This window comes from Perognathus longimembris, chromosome 7, assembly GCF_023159225.1.
Source record: "Perognathus longimembris pacificus isolate PPM17 chromosome 7, ASM2315922v1, whole genome shotgun sequence".
In the NCBI taxonomy this organism is placed as follows: domain Eukaryota; kingdom Metazoa; phylum Chordata; class Mammalia; order Rodentia; family Heteromyidae; genus Perognathus; species Perognathus longimembris.
The window spans coordinates 12,290,663-12,312,599 of NC_063167.1; the positions used below are offsets into that span (position 1 = coordinate 12,290,663).

A 21,937-nucleotide genomic window follows, 5' to 3' on the forward strand; every position below is an offset into this window, starting at 1 on the left:
GTCCCGGTCGTCGGGGGCGGCGGCGGGGCCAGGTCGCGGCGCCACCATGGCGGTACGACAGGCGCTCGGCCGGGGCCTACAGCTGGGTCGGGCGCTGCTGCTGCGCTTCACAGCAAAGCCTGGCCTGGCCTACGCCTGGGGGCGAGCCGGCCCGGCGGCAGCTTGGGGTCGCGGAGGCCGGCCCGGCCGGGCCGCGGGACCCGGCGCGGAGCCCAGCGGGCTCCGGCTTCCCGGCCGCTACCGCTTCTTCCGTCAGTCAGTGGCGGGGCTGGCGGCGCGGCTCCAGAGGCAGTTCGTGATGCGGGCCCGGGGCGGCGCGGGCCCTGGCGGCAGAGCCGTCTTCCTGGCCTTCGGGCTGGGGATAGGCCTCATAGAGGAGAAGCAGGCGGAGGGCCGGCGGGCCGCTGCGGCCTGTCAGGAGATCCAGGTGAGGGGGCCGCGGGCGGGGCTGGCGGGGGCGGGGAGGAGCTCGGGGCGTGGCGTGGGGCGTGTTCTGAGCCTACGGAGGCGGAGTCAAGAGCAGGGCGCGCCTGGGGATAGGCCCTGAGCCAGGCAAGGGCGGGAGTTAGCTGGGCTATGACTGGGGCGTGGCTAGGAGAGGCCGGGGGGGGGGCGGTAGGAGGAGGGGGCGAGCCTGGGCCGCTGACAGTTCTGGCCGCCAGCTCTGAGCCCGGGACGTGGGGGCGGAGCCTGCGCCGGAAACGGCGGGGCTAGCGGCGGGGGCGGGCCCTGAGCCCGGAGGGGCGGGGCTGAGGCCTGGAAGAGTCTAAATACAAACCCTGAGCCCGGCCAGGGCGGGAATTGGAGCAGTCCTGAACCTGAGTGGTCGTACTGTGACTGGAGATGGACCCTGAATCAGGGAGGGGTGCGACTAGAGGCGGGGCTAGGGCAGAGCTGGCCATTGGGCGGTTCTGGCCGCTGGTCCTAGACTCTACCTTGGGGCCACGAGCACTTTAAAATCGGCTCTAACGCCTGCTAGCTGTTTGGAACACTGACTTTTCTATTACCTTTTGCTTTTCTCAAGCAACCTGGAATGCCACCCTTTGTCTGGGATGTGGGGGCAAGACCTGAGCCCAGTGTGGGGCGGATCTAGGAGCTTGACCAGGGCCGGACCCTCAGTTGTGACTGGGCAGTTCAAGAGGTGGGGTACTCAGCTGGGGCTGATCTTGGGTTGTGAGGCTAGGAGGCGTGGTCATGACGGGGAGGTGCCTTGAGTTGGTGGGGATAAGATAAGGAACTGGACGGACATTAAGGCCTGTTTTCCTCTGAGCTGGAAATTGCTTGGAAATCACCAATTAAGGAGGTTGATTTATTTCACCATTACTAATGGCTTGATACGATGCCAGTATCTCCCTCCCTTACACAGTGTGTTTAAAGATAGGCTGTTAATTTTAGCTCCAGTCACACCATGGCAAATGGTTTAGTCTGAATTTTATTTTCCCTCCCTCTTTCCTCCTCCTCTTCTTTCTCTTCTCTTCCTTCCCACACACGCCCCCCCATTGTTTTGGGATAGGATCTCTAATATAGCTGGTACTGGGATTTTAACATAGGGCCTGGGTGCTATCCCATTGCTTTCTGCTCAAGGCTGCTGCTCTACCACTTGAGCCACAGCTTTCCGACTTTTTGCCAGGAGATAAGAGTCTCACAGTCTTTCCTGCCTAGGCTGGCTTCCAACCTCAGATTTTTAGCCTCCTACGTAGTTAGAATTACAGGCATGAGCCACCAGCAATGGGTTTAGACTATCTTTGAACTTGCAGTCCTCCTTCCTCCACTTGCAGAGTGTTTGGATTATACATGTACCACCACACTGGCTGGTTCTGTGCAAACATTCTAAAATTTTACTGACAACTGAATCAAACACTTGAGGTAGTCATACACTTACCCCTTAAGGTCACTGTCATCTCCAGTTTATGGAGGAGGACACATTCAGGGCGCAAAGTGATCTGCCAAAACCACACAGCTAAAAAAGGCAATGCCCAATGTGTAGCATTCCAAAACTTGAGCCAGGGGTCTTCCATGTTTAAGTCTTTGAGGAAGCACTGGATCTAACTTAACATTTAGTTAACCTTGGTAGTATTACTGTTAGTGACAAGATATATAGGAGTTCTTAGGCTTCTTGGCTCACCATGGGCTGGACAGCAGGGACAGTCTGTAGATCCAGGGAAGAGCCAGCACTGAGGCTGTTGGGTGGCAGAGGTTAAACGTTGTCCTAAAGTTTGGATCCCTTACTGAGTAAATGCCGCCTTGCTTTTTACAGATCAGGGCTGAGGTGGGAGGTTGGAGTGAGGTGCCCACGGACACAGCATGTTTCCTGGTTTCTAGCCCAGCTCTTGTCCCTCATAGTTGAGCTCTTGCTAGTTTGGGCTGACTGGTGACATCTGGCCTAGTCCTCAGTCCTGTCCTTGTCTTAACTGGCAGAAGCTAAGGATGGGAAATTTCACAAATCCTACTTAAAACTAAAGAGGCTTTTTTCTCCTTTTTCCTAAAATTGATGTTTTCTTGTATTTCCTGTGTCTTAAAATTTCTTATTAGTTACCCATTAATTTCATATTTAAAATTTAAGCATTTTGCTTTTTTTGGCATATCAAATTGGAGTAGAATCTTGGCTTTTACCTATTCAAGATTGAACCATGTAAAGAAAAAGAACTCTTTGGTGTCACATACCTATAATTCCAGCCCTCAAGAGGCAAAAAGGCAGGAAGATCCTGAGTTCAAGGTCAAACTAGCTTATGTAGGAAAATCCTATCTTTAAAATAAGAAGGGGGGCTGGGAATATGGCCTAGTGGTAAAGAGCTAACCTCATATACATAAATCCCTGGGTTCAATTCCTCAGCACCACATACATAGAAAAAGCCAGAAGTGGTGCTGTGGCTCAAGTGGCAGAGTGCTAGCCTTGAGTAAAAAAAGAAGCCAGGGACAGTGCTTAGGCCCTGAGTTCAAGACCCAGGACTGGCAAAAATAAATAAAATAAAATAAGAAGGGGGCTGGGAATGTGGCCTAGTGGTAGAGTGTTTACCTAGCATGCATGAAGCCCTGGGTTCCATTTCTCAGTACCACATAAACACAAAAAGCTAGAAGTGGCGCTGTGACTCAAGTGGTAGAGTACTAGCCTTGAGCAAAAGAAGCTCAGAGACAGTGCCCAGGCCCTGAGTTCAAGCCCAAGGACTGGCAAAAAAAAACCCACTAACTTAAAAATAAATAAAAAAGCATGGGCCTATATTGCAGAAGAGGAGTATACATGCCAGATAACAGATGTTCAGCATCATTAGACATTTGAAAAATGCACATTCCAAACCCAATGCAATGAGCCAGGTACATGTGGCTTATACTTATAATCCTAGCTATTCAGGAGGCTGAAATCTGAGAATCTAAGGAAAATTCTCACAGGACTCAGCTTCAATTAAACACCAAAAAGCTAGAAGTGAAGCTGTAGTGCCGGACTAAATTTATCCTCTCCTTTGTGGAGAGACCAAGCCTTTTATCTCCTTATGTGTTCCCTATCATATTCTCCCTTGGCCGCCTGACCTGCAGGCGATCCAAGGTGGCATGGGGCCACAGGTAGCCTCAGCCGGGGTGTGGCTGCGAGAATGCCCTCCCCCTCCCTATACTCACCAAGGAAAACAGGTACGCGCGGGCACTTCGGAGTAAGCTTCAGGAGCTTTCCAAAGTTTTATTGGGGAGGGGGTTTATATAAAAGTAATGGCGGCAGGAAGAGGGGGGACTAACTGGGTATTAACGATTGGCTAATGAACTGTCCATCACGGTGATGTCACAGAACTTCCCACAGAGGCAGAGACCACAGTCCCCCAAGGCCCAGCCTCTTGGCTCAGCCGGCGCCATGGTGGCACACGTGCTCACAGAGGAGAGGCAGGGCTGGTTTGGCTGCCTCTTCCAGTTTTGAACCTGGAAGGAGGTGGGGGTGGCTAGCAGCCAACAGTCCCAGGTCTTAAAGGTATAGCCATCCCCTACACTGTAGTTCAAGTGGTGGAGCTCTAGCCTGAGTGAAAAAGCTAAAGGACAGCACCGAGCCCTGAGTTCAAGCCCCAGTACTAACACAGAAAACAAACAACAAACACAATGATTAGAAAGCTAAAATAAAATAGTAGCAATACCAAATACTGGTGACAATGCAGAGAAACTGGTAGCATAAAAAGAAGGTTATTTGGTAGTTTCTTATACACATTTACAAACTACCCTGTCATTGCAGTCTTGGCATAACTACCTGGAGAAATAAACACCATGTTCATCTCTAGTATTTCACACACACACACACACACACACACACACACACACACACACAGAAGAAACTTATTCTGACACAATGAACCTTGAAGATAAATAGTCTATGATTCTACTCCTAAGAGCTGTCAGATTCATAGAGTTGTCAGATTCATAGACAGAAAGTCTAACAGTGGGAACCAGAGACCGAGGGAGAAATAATAGTGAGTTACTGTTGAGTAAATATGGAATTTTAGGGGCTGGGAATATGGCCTAGTGATAGAGTGCTTGCCTCATGTACATGAAGCCCTGGGTTCGATTCCTCAGCACCACATATATAGAAAAAGCCAGAAAGTGGCACTGTGGCTCAAGTGGTAGAGTCCTAGCTTGAGCAAAAAGAAGCCAGGGACAGTGCTCAGGCCCTGAGTTTAGTCCCCAAGTCTGGCAGAAAAAAAAAAATATATATATATATGGAATTTTAGTTTTGCAAGAGGAAAATAGTCCTGGAGATGGGTGGAGGTTACAGTTGCATAGTGATGTGAATGTGCCTACTAAATGTGCTGCTAAACTCTGCACTTAAAATTGGTTACAATAATTTTATGTACATTTGCCTCAGTGTAACTATGAATTTTCTAGAAAACTCTATGCAAGTGATTACAAGCAGTATTCATAATACTAGATATTACCAACAAGTGAAGGTTATACAAACTCTGGCATATACATGAGATGCTGCTCAGTAGTACTACTAAGAATGAGACCCTTTTTTTTTTTCACTTTCTATTTTGAAATAATTGTAGAATCACAGAAAGTTGCACAAAACAGCACAAAGTATTCCCTGTACCCTTCCAACTTCCTCTAGTGCTGACAACTTATAAACAGTGTAATGTCAAACCAGGAAACTGACAGTGGTATTCTGCTAGCTAGACTTTACTCACTTGACACCTCTTAAACTTACATTCAAATACAGATACCAGTAACCACCTAAATGAACATCTAGGGTCTGTACTTCACTGAAAAGGGCAGTTGCAAGAAGTTACATAATGTATGATTCCATGTCTATCAGGTGGAGAATAGATTGGGGTGGCCAGGAGCAAAGAAAAAGGAAGTTGTTCTGCAGTGAGGGAGCAGTTCTGCACCTTTACTGTGGTGGTGATCAAATGACTGTACAGTGGATAAAATCATCCGTAGGCCTACATGCACACATGCATGCAGTGTTGACCTGTCTCTGATCACAGGGAAGGAACAGAATGTAAGAAGGATTGTTCTGCATAATGAGACAGCGGCAGGATGGCCTGCATCCCAGACAGTCGGATCCAATGTGTTGGTTGTTATGGGCTCCTGCCCTTGCCAGTGGGAGCCCTGCCTCACTCTACCCCTCCCTCTCTGTCTCTCTAAGATCCTTAATAAACCCCCTCGGCTCACAGGCCATTCTTTCTCCTCCCAGGCCATTTTTACACAGAGAAACAAGCTTGTGCCTGACCCACTGGACACGCGCCGCTGGCAGGGCTTCCGGCTGGAGGACTATCTGATTGGACAGTCCATCGGCAAGGGCTGCAGTGCTGCCGTGTACGAAGCCACCATGTGTGCATTGCCCCAGTATCTGGAGAAGGCAAAGCACGTTGGGCCCCTTCCAGAGAGAGAACCCGATGTGGTCCCACAAGAGGAGGGGGAGAGAGCTCCAAAGGCCTCTGCCTTTCCTCTCGCCATCAAGATGATGTGGAACATCTCGGTAAGGATGGGGCCTTGTCCATCTTTGTGGACATGGAAATACACAGGAAAAGATGCAGGCTCTCCACAGGAAAGGAGTCTGTGTGGTTAGGCTTCCTCACAGACATGGGTGAGCATCTGAAGCTACAGATCTCAGATTCTAACCACAGCTCACCATTCAGCACCTTAAGAGGGGGCTAAGTGTCTGTGATTCCTTCCAGCAAGCTCCACCCTCGGCCACAGGTCTGTGGACCACATTCTGAGTAGCACATGCCTAACCTCTGGCTTCTGACCTGATGGCTAGTGCACTTCAGGTCAGACATATGGTCATCCTGTCCTTCCCACCCCTCCTTCTATGGCCTGCCTCCCTAGAGAGGAGAGGCCCACTTATAGACCAAAGTCTTGCTGTCACCTCCCTTTCTGTTCTCAAAGGACCCAAAGCACTGAGAGATTATGGAGTGTCCCCTGATGCTTACAAAACCAGTGCTTTCTGCCTAATGTCTCTCTTACCACTGCAGAGGATGTTAGAAAATCAACTAAGACCTAGTGTTTTTTTCTGTTGCCCAAGCATCCATTCAAGGCTAATGTGACCAGCCACAGGAGCTTATATCGGACACCAAAGAGTAAAACAAGAGTTTCTTGTTTTGATTTGGGTGTTAAACAGTTAAACTGTTGCACTCCAGGCTGGATTAATATCTAATGAGCAGCCAGATCCTCTGCCTGTGACAAATCCAGCCATAGGCCAGACTCCCCCAGGTGAGTGTGGCAGGCAGAAAGGTAAAGAACTGTTGATTCATAGGTCCTGGGAGCTACTGGTAATGAAGTGAGGAAAATAAAGTGTTCTTCCCCATCTTTAGGGGATGAGGAAGGCTTCCATGTGATCCCATGCATCTTAATTCAGGGGGTGTTCCTTGTGTTCTGGCCTGTGTGCTGAAGAGAGTTGGTGTGATGAGACTTAGTGACTCAGTGGTCACTTTTTTTTTTAACAACATTTTTTATTTGTTTTTTATTGCCAGTCCTGGGCCTTGGACTCAGGGCCTGAGCACTGTCCCTGGCTTCTTTGTGCTCAAGGCTAGCACTCTACCACTTGAGCCACAGCGCCCCTTCTGGCTTTTTCTATGTATGTGGTGCTGGGGAATTGAACCCAGGGCTTCATGTATACGAGGCGAGCACTTTACCACTAAGCCATACTCCCAGCCCCTCAGTGGTCACTTTTGCGCTAGCATTGACCAGAGGCATCTGTGGCAGGAGAAGTGTTTTCTGTCCTACCTACCTATCACAGCCTCTCCTGCCCTTGAACACCTTGGCTGCCAAGTCTGGTATTCAGAAGCTCCTCTGAGTTGGCATGGATAGCACATTCACCTCTTATTCTCAGGAGGAACTAAATGTTGCTTGCTGCTTCAGAGGTAATCTGATCTTGAAGGTCAAAGCCATTTCTAGGCAGCACTGTCCTGGTCCAGGTGACAGGAAGGGCTTGAATGGAGCCATTCCATGCTGGTCTGTAACATGAGCGTCTTGTGGGTGTGTTCCAGGCCGGCTCTTCCAGTGAAGCCATCTTAAGCACAATGAGCCAGGAGCTGGTCCCAGCCAGCCGAGTGGCTTTGGCTGGGGAGTATGGAGCAGTCACTTACAGGTAAGTGCCCCATGACCACCAGAAATAGTGGGGTTATTTTTAACCTATAAAAAGTCATCTAATGTCTATTCTAGACAGCCAATACAAGCTCATTAGGTAATTAGTCCTTCCATAGTTCTTTTTATACTCATATAAAAATGTTTTGACTTGTTTTAAAAAAGAGAGTGAAGGGCTGGGAATGTGACGTAGTGGTAGAGTGCTTGCTTAGCATGCACAAAGCCCTGGGTTTGATTCCTCAGCAGCCCATAAACAGAAAAAGCCAGAAGTGATGCTGTGGCTCAAGAAGTAGAGTGCTAGCCTGGAGCAAAAAGGAGCTCAGGGACAGTGCCTAGGTCCTGAGTCCAAGCTCCAAGACTGTCAAAAAAAAAAAATCAGGAGGAAAAAAAGTCCAACAAAATCACATCTACCAGTGGGTTTGCACTGTTTTCCATTTGCAGGTTTACAAGGTAAAAATATACACATCTAGGGGTAAAACTGTTAAAAAAAAGAAATGTACTGGGGCTGGGGATATGGCCTAGTGGCAAGAGTGCTTGCCTCGTATACATGAAGCCCTGGGTTCGATTCCCCAGCACCACATATATAGAAAATGGCCAGAAGTGGCGCTGTGGCTCAAGTGGCAGAGTGCTAGCCTTGAGCAAAAGGAAGCCAGGGACAGTGCTCAGGCCCTGAAACCAAGGCCCCGGACTGACCCCCCCCCCCCCCAAAAAAAAAGAAATGTACTCATTACCTTACTTATGTAACTATACATCACCTCTACAATAAAATTTAAATAAATAAATAAATAAAAAGTTAATTACTTTAAAAAAATACACACATGCCTCTCTGATCTTTCCATTAGACTGTGGGTTCTTTGAGAACAAAATGATCACCTGTGTCCCTGGCACTCAACAGTTTTGATTGTGCTGACTGGATGAGGTGTGGGGGAAGTGGATAATAGAGTTTGAGAAGATGAAAGATCATCTGATTCTGACCAGAAATGCAGCTGGCTAATTCAGTGGAGTAGGGGAGAAGGCCCATCCACTTGTGTCCAACTCAGAACACTGGAAAAATCCACCCAGATGCCCCAGTTCGTGCAAAGCAAAGTGTGGGCACACTGCCACCCAGTGGTACACGTGTGCTCTGTCCCCATAGGTGGGAACAACTGTTGCGCACCTGACAGGGCCAAGAGATTTGGGGATTTGGGTTTTGTAGCCAGGCTGTCAAGTCAAACGTGCTATGGGGGCTGGGAATATGGTTTAGTGGTAGAGTGCTTACCTAGCATGCATGAAGCCCTGGGTTCGATTCCTCTGCACCACAAAAACAGAAAAGGCCAGAAGTAGCGCTGTGACTCAAGTGGCAGAGTGCTAGCCTTGAGCAAAAAGAAGCCAGGGACAGTGCTCGGGCCCTGAGTTCAAACCCCAGGACTGGGAAAAAAGCAAAATTCATCTGTTCCCCAAGTCTTCCATGCAGAGCAGAGCCCAAGGCAGCGAGTGCTAAAGCAGCCTGTGCCCAGGGCAGAGGCCCCAGGAAGGGTGCACTGCAGAGCAGGCTCTCGGAAAGATGTCTCCATCTGTGCGGCTTTTGGAAGGTGTGTAGGCTTGACCTGGACACGAAGAGGGAAGAGCATGCAGACGGCAGCCTGCCCTTCAGCTTCATAAACCTGCGTCCCCAGAGTGTATGCATGCCCTCTTTGCTCTTTGCACCTCACCAGGCTGAGGAGGACTGCTGTCATGCTGGCTTATTAGATGGGTGGTCCACAGATCTGTTCTGTTGAAAGTAGGAACTCCGGAGACTGCAGAAGCCCTTCTGGAGCTTCAAAGGCTCTAGTCTCACCAAGTCCCTGCAGGCCAATGGGAGCAGCTGTTCACGAGGCTTAAGGCTGTCATCCTGATCCTCTCTGGGCTCCTGTGCTGACAGCATCACCTGATGATGAGGTGCTGTCACCTGCCCAGACCTCGCCTGAGAAATAGCCTCTGTCCTGCCCTTTAGTTGTCTGCATGGTGCTCATCACTGTGTGGTTTTAAGTCGGTGGGGGGGGGGGGGTGTCTGTCTGTGTCACTGATCACTGTCTCTCCAGCAGCACTGTAGTGCTGTCTCTGGTGTCCCCCAGCTCAGTGTCTGCTGTCTGGATGCCTACAGCAGGTGAATTAGCTGCAAGCTGCTGGGTCTTGGGAGAGACTCCTCCCTGGAGCACTCTGGGGACTTTCCTACGTAGCTTTTGCTATTCTGGGGCCTTGGACTCAGAGCCTTTGTGATCTGCTCCCCTTACTATTTCTGCCCCCTCATTTCTCATCCTTCTCCATTTGAGCCTCTCCCCCCTATCCTGAATTGCACATTTCCTCTGTGACTGAACATGCACTTGGCAGTAGGTGGGCTGTTCTCCCTGCACGATGCAGGTCGAATTCAAACACCAACCCCCATATACACAGTACACATGCTGCCTCAGAGCAGCCGGGGCCTTGGCAGCCTTCAGCTGGGGCCCTTCTCTCTCTGGCCCAAAAGCCAAGACCGGAGCCATGGTGCTTCCAGCAGGGGCCATTCAGGTGAAGCCGAGGGTACAAGTGCAAGGGCATGTGTGGATCCACAAAGTGCGAGGGAGGGCAGGCAGTGTCCTTGTCTCAGCTCGCTCTGGCCCCTGCTCCATTCCTGTCTACCCTCTGCATCCGTGTTTCCTCCCCCATGGCCCTTCCATTCCTGCCAACCTTCGGCTTGTTCCCTCTCTGACTCTCCATGGCTCCTTGGCCTGGTTCCACCTCAGGCTACTTTTGACTGGCAGCCTTCATTATGCTCCCCAAAAAAGTCCTTCCCTCTCCCCAAGTATTTGGATCTCACGTTCCCATGGACACACTGCCCTTGATCCAAGTGCCCATCCATGGTCCAGCCAGCTGTGGCTGCCAGGCTGGGCTGGCCACAGCGAGTAGAGCCACCCTCTCCAAAATAAACCACTGGGCTTCCCAGACAAGAGGCAGGGCAGGCAGGTGACGTTGCTACCCCAGCGGCATCTATGTCAGGGACATGAATAAACTTGGAAAAACAAACCAGAAAGCCATCATGATGACCTCCTTGTCCTTAAAGCATCCCTCTCCCACTAGACAAACTTGAGCCCGTTCTCTACAAAGCTCCACAGCCTACTAACATGCTGTCTGACTGTGTGGAAACAGTAAACATTTGTAGAATCAGTACTACTAGCAGCCAATATCTGCTGGTGTTTGTTCTAATGGTGATTCTAGGCACTTTACAGGTTAGCAGCCTTACATGGTGTGTTACTACCTGATTCTCCTTTTGCATTTGGCACTGAGCCCAGAGAAGTAACTTGGCTGATTGAGAGAAGTAGCCTTGAAGTTCAAACCCAAGCTGCTTCCAGGGTCTTTAACCCGTGTTCTGCCATGTGGGATGGATGGCAGCTTGTGCAAATGATAGGTTAGATGGACAGGTGGGCTAGGAGTCATCCTCATTGGGATTTTGCCTCCAACCCCATGCTCAGTAGCTGCAACAAATAATATTGGTAAACAAGTACAGAATAAATGATGCTGGTATTGGTTGCAGCCTTCGCTCAGTCTTTCTACCTGTCATCTCTGAACTGGCTTCATCCATTTGTCCCATTTTTCTGAACAGGAAGTCCAAGAGAGGCTCCAAGCAGCTGACCCCACATCCCAATATCATCCGGGTTTTCCGCGCCTTCACCTCGTCGGTGCCACTGTTGCCAGGGGCCCTGGCTGACTACCCGGACGTGCTGCCCCCAAGTCTCCACCCGGAAGGCCTGGGCCATGGACGCACGCTGTTCCTCGTAATGAAGAAGTAAGTAGCAGAGGTACAGTAGGACCCCGGAGCCACCTCACCTTATGCACAGGAGCTCCTCCCTGCCTCAGAACTTCCAGGAAGAGTAAAGCATGCAGAGAGAGCAGCAGAGGAGGGTGACCTCCCCTTGGGAGGTCATCTTCCAGGATGCACTTTCCACCTGCTGCTTTGGGCACATTTGACTGCTCCCTTCTCTATGGCTTGTATCACCCTCTCTCTCCTAACTGGTGCAGCATGACTGCTACTTTGAACATGCAGAGTCCCTCTCTCAGTTCCTCCTTTCAGGATGGTGGGAACAAAAAGGATACATAGGAGAAAAAAAGGAACCAAAAAGCTCCAGGAAGGGGAGAGAAAAGGCCTAGTACTAGCAGTGAATGTGGCGTTAGGAATTATTGCTGCATGACAACCAGAAGCCCTGTCCCCTCCTGCCAGCTACCCCTGTACCCTGCGCCAGTACCTTCATGCGAGCGCTCCTAGCCCCCGCCTGGCCACCATGATGATCCTGCAGTTACTGGAAGGTGTGGATCACCTGGTCCAGCAGGGCATCGCACACCGAGACCTCAAGTCTGACAACATCCTTGTGGAGCTGGGTGCAGGTAGGCACTTGGCTATGGCCCCAGTATTCTCCTGAAGACATTAGGACCCTCAGGTCCCTGCTGGGTTTTTTTTATGCTTGGTTCCGTTGTGGCTTCTTTAGCTCCATACTTGAGACAGACCATTCCTCTTCCTGATGGGTTTCCCTTCCCTAGGGAGTCAGGAACACTCTTAACAGGTCTGATGCCCACCTGTAGAATAGAAGCTCAGTACTGCGGTTTTGTATGCACGCGCGTGTGTGTGTGTGTGTGTGTATAATAAAGTAACAGTGGGTTCGGCATTGCCTATGTTCTACATTTCATCCACAAATTTGGTATTAATGTATTTTCGTATCAGTAAAACAAATTTTCAGTTAAAAATAAAGTAACAGGGAGCTGGATTTAACTCAGTGGAAGCCATGCAAACAGAAGCCCAGCTGTGTCTGGAAGTAGTGAGCTCCCAGCACTGGAAGTGCTCAGTAGATGCCACCTGCCTCCCCATTTTAACGATTCACATCTCTGATATTGGCCGAGGAAGTTCTTTCCCATGTTATCTACACTCGCACTGGGCTATATCACCAGTCTTTAAGACAAAAGTTCCATTTTCTTAAGACAAAGTCCCACTAGGTATCTCAGACTGGTCTTGAACTTTCTATATAACTTGGACTTGAGATGCTCTTGCTTCTGACTCCCACATATTATCTGTAGGTTCTTAAAACTAGATTTAATTAGATATGCAGCTAAATGACTAAAGGAACCCTATGGGTACTTTTACAAACAACTTATTCCTAATGCATTTTAGATTTATTGGGGCTTCAGAATCAAACTCAAGACTCCTAGTGTGTAGAGGCTCTTGGAGGTCACCTGAGCTCCTCTGGGCTCCTCACCCAGCCCTCTGTGTGCTGTCTGTTTCTGGGAGGCTCTTCCATGTTGTGGCTGGCCCTCCTGTTCAGCGCCTTGGCAGCCAATTTCCACTCAAAGCTTGACCTGCGCTCTGGGCACACAGCCTGTTACCCCAGCTCACCCTCTTGCTGGTGGCTTTCAGAGGGGCAAGGGGAAGCCTCTTAGGGCAGAAACGAGTCGCCACTCGCCCCTGCTGCTCCTCCAGATGGCTGTCCCTGGTTGGTGATCTCCGACTTTGGCTGCTGCCTGGCTGATGGGTGCGTCGGCCTGCAGCTGCCTTTCACCAGCTGGTATGTGGATCGGGGTGGAAACGGCTGCCTGATGGCTCCTGAGGTAAGTCCTGCTCTATGTCCTCTGCCATTAGCAGATGCTTCCACGCTGTTCCCACTCAGCAAAGACAGGCACCTCCTTCCCTGCCACTTTGCTTTAGCCTGGCTCCCTCTATCACCAGGACGTGAGTTTTTTCTGCCTCAACTGGTCAGCCTGGCCCTGAGCTTCAACTCATTCAAGTTCTGGGTCCCTGGGGAGAGATTAGCCTCTAGCTTAGGTGACATAGAAACAGCACCTGATGTCTCGCCCTCTGCCTCCTGAGCAGGTGTCCACAGCCTGTCCTGGCCCCAGGGCAGTGATTGACTATAGCAAGGCTGATGCCTGGGCTGTAGGAGCCATTGCGTATGAAATCTTCGGGATGGCCAACCCGTTCTATGGCCAGGGAAGGGCCCACCTGGAAAGCCGCAGCTACCAAGAGTCTCAGCTCCCTGAGCTGCCCCAAATGGTGCCTATGGATGCCAGGCAGCTGGTGAAGGCACTGCTCCAGCGAGAGGCCAGCAAGGTAAGGCCAGGCTTTGAGGGGACTGTGCCATCTGGGGAGCTCCACATTGTCTGGACATGCACCACAGTGCATGGCACACATAGGAAAAGGCAGGTACAGGAGGCACAGTAGATCTAGAGTAAACCAGAATAGAGGAACTGGCCACCAAACCATTACTTGAATTCTAGCATGTCACCTGTTGGCTTCTGTATTTCATTGCTGGGGATGAAACCCAAGGCCTCATGCATGCGAAGCAAACATTTACTGAGCCACCACTGCAGTCTTCTCCTTGGCTCTTTTAGTTGCCTGGAAAGTTGTTCAGAGGGCAAAGGATGGAGATGCAGCATATGGAAACACCTGAGATCTAATCTGACAGGGGTAGGAAGATATTTCAGAGAGCAGATCTGAAGAACATGAAGGGCCAGTCTTTTGGGAGCTGTAACTGGAGTGGCAGGTCTGACTCAGTGGCTGTGTAGCAGGAAGGACAGAAACAGGCCTGAATTCTAACGGTGCAAATGCCTCTGGGTGCCAGCCAAGAGAAGCCAATCAGGAGGGAGAGGTGGAGCAAGAGTAAGGAGGGGCATTAAAAATGCCTTGAGGGGGCTGGGAATATGGCCTACTGGCAAGAGTGCTTGCCTCGCATACATGAAGCTCTGGGTTCAATTCCCCAGCACCACATATACAGAAAACGGCCAGAAGTGGCGCTGTAGCTCAAGTGGCAGAGAGCAAAAAGAAGCCAGGGACAGTGCTCAGGCCCTGAGTTCAAGGCCCAGGACTGGCAAAAAAAAAAAAAAGCAAAAAAAGAGGGCTTGCCAAGTGCTCTAAACTCCATCCTCTTCCTGTTGCAGAGACCATCAGCCCGAGTGGCTGCAAATGTGCTACACTTAAGCCTCTGGGGCGAACATATCCTAGCCCTGAAGAACCTGAAATTAGACAGGATGATCAGCTGGCTTCTCCAGCAATCAGCAGCCACTTTGCTGGCCAACAGGCTGATAGAGAAGAGCTGCCTGGAAACAAAGCTGAAGATGTTGTTTCTGGCTAACCTCGAGTGTGAGGCACTCTGCCAGGCGGCTCTCCTGCTCTGCTCATGGAGGGCGGCCCCATGACACTGTGTGTCGCTGATGTGTTACTAAAAGGATGTGGCAGCATCGGTGTCCTAAAGGTGTGTGGCTATCATGGGAGCTGACTGGGAGCATGGGAGTCAGGGGACAAGCAGACTGAGTGAGGGGCTGGTCAGCCAAAAAGGAGGCCCTGGTTTGGCAAACAGAAAGAATAAGTTGATTCAGTTTGGTCTGTAGCCACTAACTCCCTAAGTTCTATAACCTATGTGGGCTTTAGTTCTTCTCCCTGCAAAATCAAGGGATGGGTCTAGATCAGGAATTGGCAAACTTTGTGGAAGGCCAGATAGTAAAGTAAGTTGTTGCAACTACTCAACTCTCCTGAAGCACAAAGCAAGCTAAACTAGTGTCTATGCTCAATACAGCTTTGTTTGTGGACCCTGAAACTGGACTTCATGTGTTATTTTCTAACTACTTAACAATGTAAAAACAACTTGGAGGCTGCACGTGGCAGGCCACTGTGGTCCATAGGCCAGTTTGCCAACCTCTGGTCTGGGTGAATTCATAAGCCCTAACCTAAAAACCTGAGGTCTCTGTGCATCAGTGCAAAAGGCACCATGTTCTCTTGCTCACGCCCTACAGCCCTGTTCTGTCCTCACAGAATTCCCCTCCCCCCACCACCACCACTGAACAGCTGGGCTGAGGGTCCAGACCAGGCAGTGGAGTGGCACTAACCCTAGAAAGGATCAACCATGGCATGCTCTAGCTGACTAAGGCAAACATCTGTGCAGGGTAGAAATTCAGGGATCCTAAAGATCCATGGAACAGGGGCTGCGGATATGGCCTAGTGGCAAGAGTGCTTACCTTGTATACATGAAGCCCTGGGTTCAATTCTCCAGCACCACATATACAGAAAACGGCCAGAAGTGGCACTGTGGCTCAAGTGGTAGAGCGCTAGCCTTGAGCAAAAAGAAGCCAGGGACAGTGCTCAGACCCTGAGTCCAAGGCCCAGGACTGGCAACAAAAACAAAACAAGGTTTAAAGCCAGCCTCAGTAAACAAATTGAAGATACTCATCTCCAAATAACCAGCAAAAAGCCAAAAGGGGAGGTGTAGCTTAAAGTGGTTGGGTGCCAACTGGGAGTAAAAACAACAAAGAGGTCCTGAGTCCAAGTCCTAGCATGCACCCATGCACCCACACACAGCAACTTGCTAATTTGTATCCAATCATCTCAGAACAGTGTCCCCACCTGACCACCTGACAGGGCCAGCATTTCTCTTTATTTTAGATTAGAAAAGGAAGTGACTGCACATGTGAAAAATGCCATGTAGAAATTCAAGGTGGAAAAACATACATAAAAATGATCTCCCAGCCCCCACCCTTGGTACTCAATGCTGTGTTCCCCACCACAACTTAAAAAACAAAACAAAAAACCATCTTGCCCTGATGAAATCATGTGTCACTCTGCTGTGTGGCGTCCTGGCCTCCAGCCCTCAGTCAGACTTCTCCTTCTCCTTCATGTGTAAGAAGACGATGCTGAAGATGAAGAGCCCAGCCATCATGGAGAAGGCGCTGGCATAGTAGGGGTAGGCTGAAGGGATGAAGCGCTCATACTGCGTGTGCTGGAGCGGCCTCACTGACACCTGTGACAGGACAAAGGTGGCAGGCCCTGGCCACCGGGAGGCCTGGGTGGGAACCAGCCAACCAAACCACACTGTACTTGCTTACCTGTGTGGAGGAGTACAGGTGTGTGTAGCCAAGCCGGTTGTAATCTACTTTGAACTGGAATACACCATACACATCCGGCAACTTGAACTGGACACTGTATTTTCCACCTAGGGAAGAAGCAACATGTACATTTGGGAGAGTGCTCAGCGGGGCCTCCCGGGGGGTGGCTGCTCCCTGTAGCCCTCGCTGGCAGGAGCTGCATTTACCTTTCCTCTTCAAGAAGGTCCTCACAAAAGGATCAATGCGGACAAACTCCAGCTGAATGTCATCGCCATCAAAGGGGACCCACTTGCCATTGGAGAGTTGCTCGATCACGATGCTATACTCCTGTGATTAAAAGGCTGGCTCAGCCAGGAGTGGCGGCAGGGCACACACCTGCAGGCAGTTGCCTTAATTCTCAATCTACAGACAGGACAGACTCCCAGGAGTCTTGCCACCTGTAGAAGCCTCTGCCACCCTCCCAGAGCATGGCTGGCCACACAGCTGGCAGCATCCAGGGGGGCCCAAAGCGCGCTCTATTCCAGGTGTGGGCTCTGGCAAGCATACAAGCCCCCACACTGCCTGCCAGCCTCTCTTCTCTGGCCTGACAATTCCATCCCTGAGCCCCAGCTGACATGTGGCTCCTCTGGTACACCTTACTTCCCAGACAGCCCCCTCCCATGCTCCCGGAGCTACACGCAGCTCTTCAAACGGAGGCCTTGTGTCAGAGCCTGGGTTTAGCGCCAGACTCTGCCCCTCAAGCAGCTTTCTAGAAGTACAGATAGAGATTCATCCTTGTGTAGCCTGCAGTCTGACATCAACATGTTCAGTAAATGCTTTCAAGCTGAGTAGTTCAACTTGGCCAAAGCCCTGGGGCCTCCCTCCGGAGCACTCACCACTAGGTCCGTAACAGTGTAGGCATTGGGGGGGGCTTTCTCGCCCACACGATGATGGGACACGGGCCCCACGCGGAGGACGCCCTCCTCCTTAAACACCCAGCGAGACAAGGCCACAGCGAGCTCGTAGTTGCCTGTCTGGGAATACCTGCAGGAGAAAACGAGGAACTAGGGTCCTGAGCCCTGATTCTTCCCCAGGGGACCCACAGGCCACCAAATGGAAAAGCAGAAAACAATGGGCGATGCAGGCACTGCGGCTCTCTCTGGTGTCATCTGCACAGTAAATCACAGGCGATTTCCTGTTGTTCTTTTCTTTGGTGGGCTGGTTTGGAACCCAGGGGCTCACGCATGCTAGGCCACTCGAGTGCTCTACCACTGAGCTGCATCTCCAGCCCTAAAGACAATTTTCTAAAGGAATGCTGGGGGTCAGAGGTCTCTAGACGTCATTACCGTCTTGAAAAGCGTGGAGCACCAGTCCCAGCAACACAGTAACCGCCATCTTTAAGTAACTTGGAAGCCCCGTCTCAGCTTAGCTGGAAGGCTTCTTCCTCCCCACACCCAGGCGGCGGGCTGAGCCCCTGCTCTACCTCTGGGCACCAGGTGAGGCCTTCTGCACGGCGGAGTTGAAGAAGGCATCACTAAAGAAGTCCAGGGAGCCGCTGAAGATGACCCGGGCATTGTTCCTGGCCTGGAGGCCAGCAATGAGGAGCGTGTTCTTCCCCACTGCGTGGGGGTACTGGTGACAGAGGAGGCAATTAGCAGATGTCACTGGGGTAAAGGAAAAGCTACCAGGCCAAGAGGACAGCAAGCTGGACCCAGAGGCAGCTACATCCCTCTCCCCATGAAGGAACCTGGGGTCACACTGCTGCCTGCATACCTACTCCCCCCAAACTGTCCATCAGCCCCAGCAAAGTGTGACTTGCTTCATTCTGATTTTCAGATTCAAGTAAGTCTCATTTTGCCCCTGGGCCCAGGCGTGGGAGGTTCGAGATGCCCAGCCCCTTACCTGGGTGATGGGTTTGTCTGGAAAGAAGGAATAAGAGGTTGAGGAGCCCGTGAGGATGTCCAAAACCAGAGGATTGTCGGGATCTGCCACCATCCTGCAGCGTGAAGAGACGGTGGCCTGACCCTGACCCTGACCCTGACCCGGAGGCTGACCCCGGGCTCCGGGCTCTGGGCACTGGGCACCGAGGCCTTTCTCCCCATGCACGAATCCTCTTCTTATAGTCAAACACTTAACCACATCCTCCAGAGGAAGAGCACCTCTCAATAACCTTAAGTTGGGCTTGATTTCCCCCAAAAGAAGGTGACCACTTCTTCCCCCACGTGTCTGTTGGCCTCCCTGTCACTCACCCAACTCCTCGGAAGAGGATGGGGTTTAGAGATGACTTCCCAACAATGGTCGGGGCCTTCAGTAGGTTCTCTGTGTCCGCTACGATGAGCGTGTGCTGCGGAGCGGAGGGGAAAGAGCGGGGTTAGGAAAAGGCTCCCTGGCCAGGACGCTCCTCTCGGCTTCTACATGAAGCCAAGCTTTGCTGTCCATGCCAGAAACCTGGAAGGTGACAGGCCTGATTACCTGGCCAAGGTCTGAGACATCATAGTTGTGATGATCAATGACGGCTGTTTTCTCTTCATCAAACTCAATTCCGCACTCGCTACCCAGCTCCCGAAGAGGGTCGCCTGCAACGAATCCAGGAAATGCCTGGCTGAGCGCAGACCGCGGGGCCAGGCACACCGAGTATCCTACAGCTTCACTAGGCCTGGCCCAGCCGCCATAAGCCTGATGGCCCAGTACTACACAAACCTCCTTTGCAGCACAGCCATTACCTCGGCCAACACTGCCTTGCACACGCCTGGGCCACAAGTTCCTCCAGTGCTTGGCATCTCCCCACCGAGAAATCCACCCGCTAAAAGCAATGCGAGTTTAAAATCTGTCACTACTGAAGAGAGGAAGGCAGCCTGGGCCAGGCTGCGGAGGCAGGCGACCAGCACCCGGGAGAGGCTGCCCGCCCTGCTGCTGGGAATCTACCATTCAAAACCAGAAAAGAAAACAGAAACCCACCCAATGCCTTAGGCTCCATGCAGTTATCTTTTCAGCCAATACCCAGCCGGGGTTCTCACTAGCTGTCGCAGATCGCACAGGAAGAACGGGCACTCCACGACCCTGCGGCATCCTCACCGCCTCCTGGCCACGGCCCACCAGCCGCCCTGTGCCACGTTCCCCCAAGCTCCCTGGAGATCCGGAGAAAGCGCCAGAACCCCCTCCCCCAGGCACACTCACCAATGTCGGAGCTGGCGGCTACCAGGACACTGCCTCCACCGTCGATGAAGGTGCTGATGGTCTCCACATTGATGTTGCCTCCGAAGTCTGAAAGAAGGAGCCAGGCACAGTGACCAGAAGCCTCCTGCCACTGCCCCTTGACCCTGCAGACCAGTGGCAGGCAAGCATTAAGCAGGACCCCTCTAGTTAGCACACAACATGTGGTACAGGGCAAGCCCTCATTTTCCCAAAACGAAGACTCAACGGAACAGCTCAGATTGGTGAACTTGTAGAGATGCGGATGAAAAAGCCAAACATCTCCTAATTACATTTGTCAAGCTGGACACACATAGTTCAAGTCACATGTAGCACATTCACCTAAAAATGCCATTATCCACTCATTAGTCACAAACAACAGGGTCAAAAGCATTGCCTGCACCTGACACAGCGCTCAACTGCGCTTCTCCTGGGGCCACCTGCCAGCTCCCCAGAGCCTAAGCTATGTGAGAAAGGCCACTCCCTGCCAACTCGTGGATGGTGCTGCTGTCGCTGGACACTATACCAGCAAGCCTGGCCCCACTGAAGGATTCTAAGGAGACAGCTAACAGTTCTGTGCTGGGTCAGGACAAGGGAGTGAGGCTGCCCCTCGGGGCACTGTGTGGTGAGTTCTGATTGTCACGGTGATGGGAAGTAACTTCTGACATCTAGGGCCTAGGATGCTGCTGAGCTCCCTATAACACACAGAATGACCCCTACTACAAAGAATGATCGGTCTGAAATGTCCAAAACACCAATGCTGAGAACCCCCTGCACAGGCAGAAAAGAAAAACACTGCCAAGATTAAACTGCAATAGCCTGGGACTGAACTAAGTAAACTCCCGAATCTTCCTGAGCCATCTCCCCATTAGAACAGGAATCCAGTGTTTTTCCAGGTACAGATCCTATGCTAAGGATTCTAACCCCTGTGCTACTACTGCATAAGGCAGGGAAACCTCAGGATCTCAGAGAGGGCAGAGAACCCACTGGTGCATGAAGGAGACCAAATTAGTGTCTACACACTTGGGGAACCAAGGTACTCACAACCACAAGACAGATACAACCCCTCCTGTGCTCTCAGCAGATACAAGCCTGAGAGGGCTTTCTGGGGCAGCACCTCTCCTTCACCAGGGACAGAAAAGGTGACAATGACAACGTGGAATCAGGGCTGTTCAGCAATGTTGAATCTCAGTTACTCCTGACAGAACAGTCCAGTAATGGCGTGGATTACCTTCTAAGATAGTAAAGTACAAATTAGATAACCTGAAGATATCCCTGCTACGATTAGCCCTCTGCCAGCCTACTGAGTATCCAGCCTCAAGTGGGATGGGAGGGTGCTAGGGGAGTTTACTGCTAAGATTATCAGGTGAGGCTACGTAGCTACCTGAATTCTTACAATCAACTACCACACTGCACAATGTCTTTTTCCAGCGATCCATATTAATACCAGGACAATTCTTTCCACAGAGGCAACCTCACCTAGGGGCCCTAGCAGAGAAAACTCCCTTTTCCATAGTGCATCAGGGCTGTGAGTTCTGTCTTCAGGCAACACCTGATTCCACAATCCTTAGCTGTGTCTTTTTAAAAAACGTGCCCCCTCCCCGGGACCATGTTAGAAATGCACCCGTTCCTCTTCTGTGGCAGCAGCGGTACTCAGGCCTAGAAACCACCCGACACTCGAACAAACCCGGGGTCAAGCAAGCCACGGATGCGTCCCGGGCCCCGGATCCCGGCAGGAGGGGCGGGGCGTGGCCCTTACCTTCTACCGAGGGGGAGAAGATGATGAGATTGTCGTAGAGGAACTCCCCATACTTGATGAGAGACAGGCTGGGGTCATCGGCGGTCTTGAACGTGAGTTCAAAGCCCCGGTCTGGATGAGAAGGAAAAAGAAAAAAACAAAAAACCAGCAGGGAGTTAAGGCAGATGGAACACAAAGCGACCCAGTGTGGGGGGGGGGGCGAAGCCTTCGAGTGCCCCAGGGGAGGAGGGGGGCGCCTGCCCGACCCCGACCTCACTCGCCGCCCTCGGACCCCGCTCTCACCCCTCAGGCTCCGGAAGAAAAGCGAGTGGGTCTCCCGCAGGTTGAGGTTGTCCAGCAGCACGAGCGTGCGGGGCCCGCTGGCGCAGACCGAGCCGAGCAGCAGGAGCAGCAGCCAGGAGAGGGCTCGAGCGCGGGCCAAGGCGCAAGGCTCCATCTTTTCCTTCCTGCCGGGAGCCGAGCACCTGGACACCGGAAGTGCCCCGTCTACAGTCGCCCAATCGCGGCTCGAGGCCGGGGAGCGCCACCCGGAAGTGATCAGAGAACTCCGGCGCACGGCCCCCGGAGACTAGGCTTCGGAGGTGTAGGGCAGTTATCACC

At 51.5% G+C, this 21,937-nt stretch overlaps 2 protein-coding genes across 2 annotated transcripts; one reads left to right on the forward strand and one right to left on the reverse strand.

Moving 5' to 3' along the window:
- Nucleotides 1-15,125, forward strand: Pink1 (PTEN induced kinase 1). Its single transcript, XM_048350389.1, has 8 exons — nt 1-427; nt 5,663-5,947; nt 7,458-7,558; nt 11,153-11,335; nt 11,768-11,931; nt 13,016-13,143; nt 13,406-13,642; nt 14,470-15,125. The coding sequence occupies exons 1-8, from the start codon at nt 47-49 to the stop codon at nt 14,725-14,727; spliced, it is 1,737 nt and encodes a 578-aa protein (XP_048206346.1). The 5' UTR covers nt 1-46; the 3' UTR covers nt 14,728-15,125.
- Nucleotides 15,126-15,921: 796 nt separating this feature from the next.
- On the reverse strand, nt 15,922-21,819 carry Ddost (dolichyl-diphosphooligosaccharide--protein glycosyltransferase non-catalytic subunit). Its single transcript, XM_048350390.1, has 11 exons — nt 21,620-21,819; nt 21,338-21,448; nt 19,564-19,650; nt 18,859-18,962; nt 18,636-18,730; nt 18,289-18,382; nt 17,870-18,018; nt 17,283-17,430; nt 16,614-16,734; nt 16,408-16,514; nt 15,922-16,322 (listed from the first exon to the last, which is right to left on the reverse strand). Exons 1-11 carry the CDS (start codon nt 21,771-21,773, stop codon nt 16,173-16,175), a joined length of 1,320 nt encoding a protein of 439 aa, XP_048206347.1. The 5' UTR covers nt 21,774-21,819; the 3' UTR covers nt 15,922-16,172.
- Nucleotides 21,820-21,937: the final 118 nt, after the last annotated feature.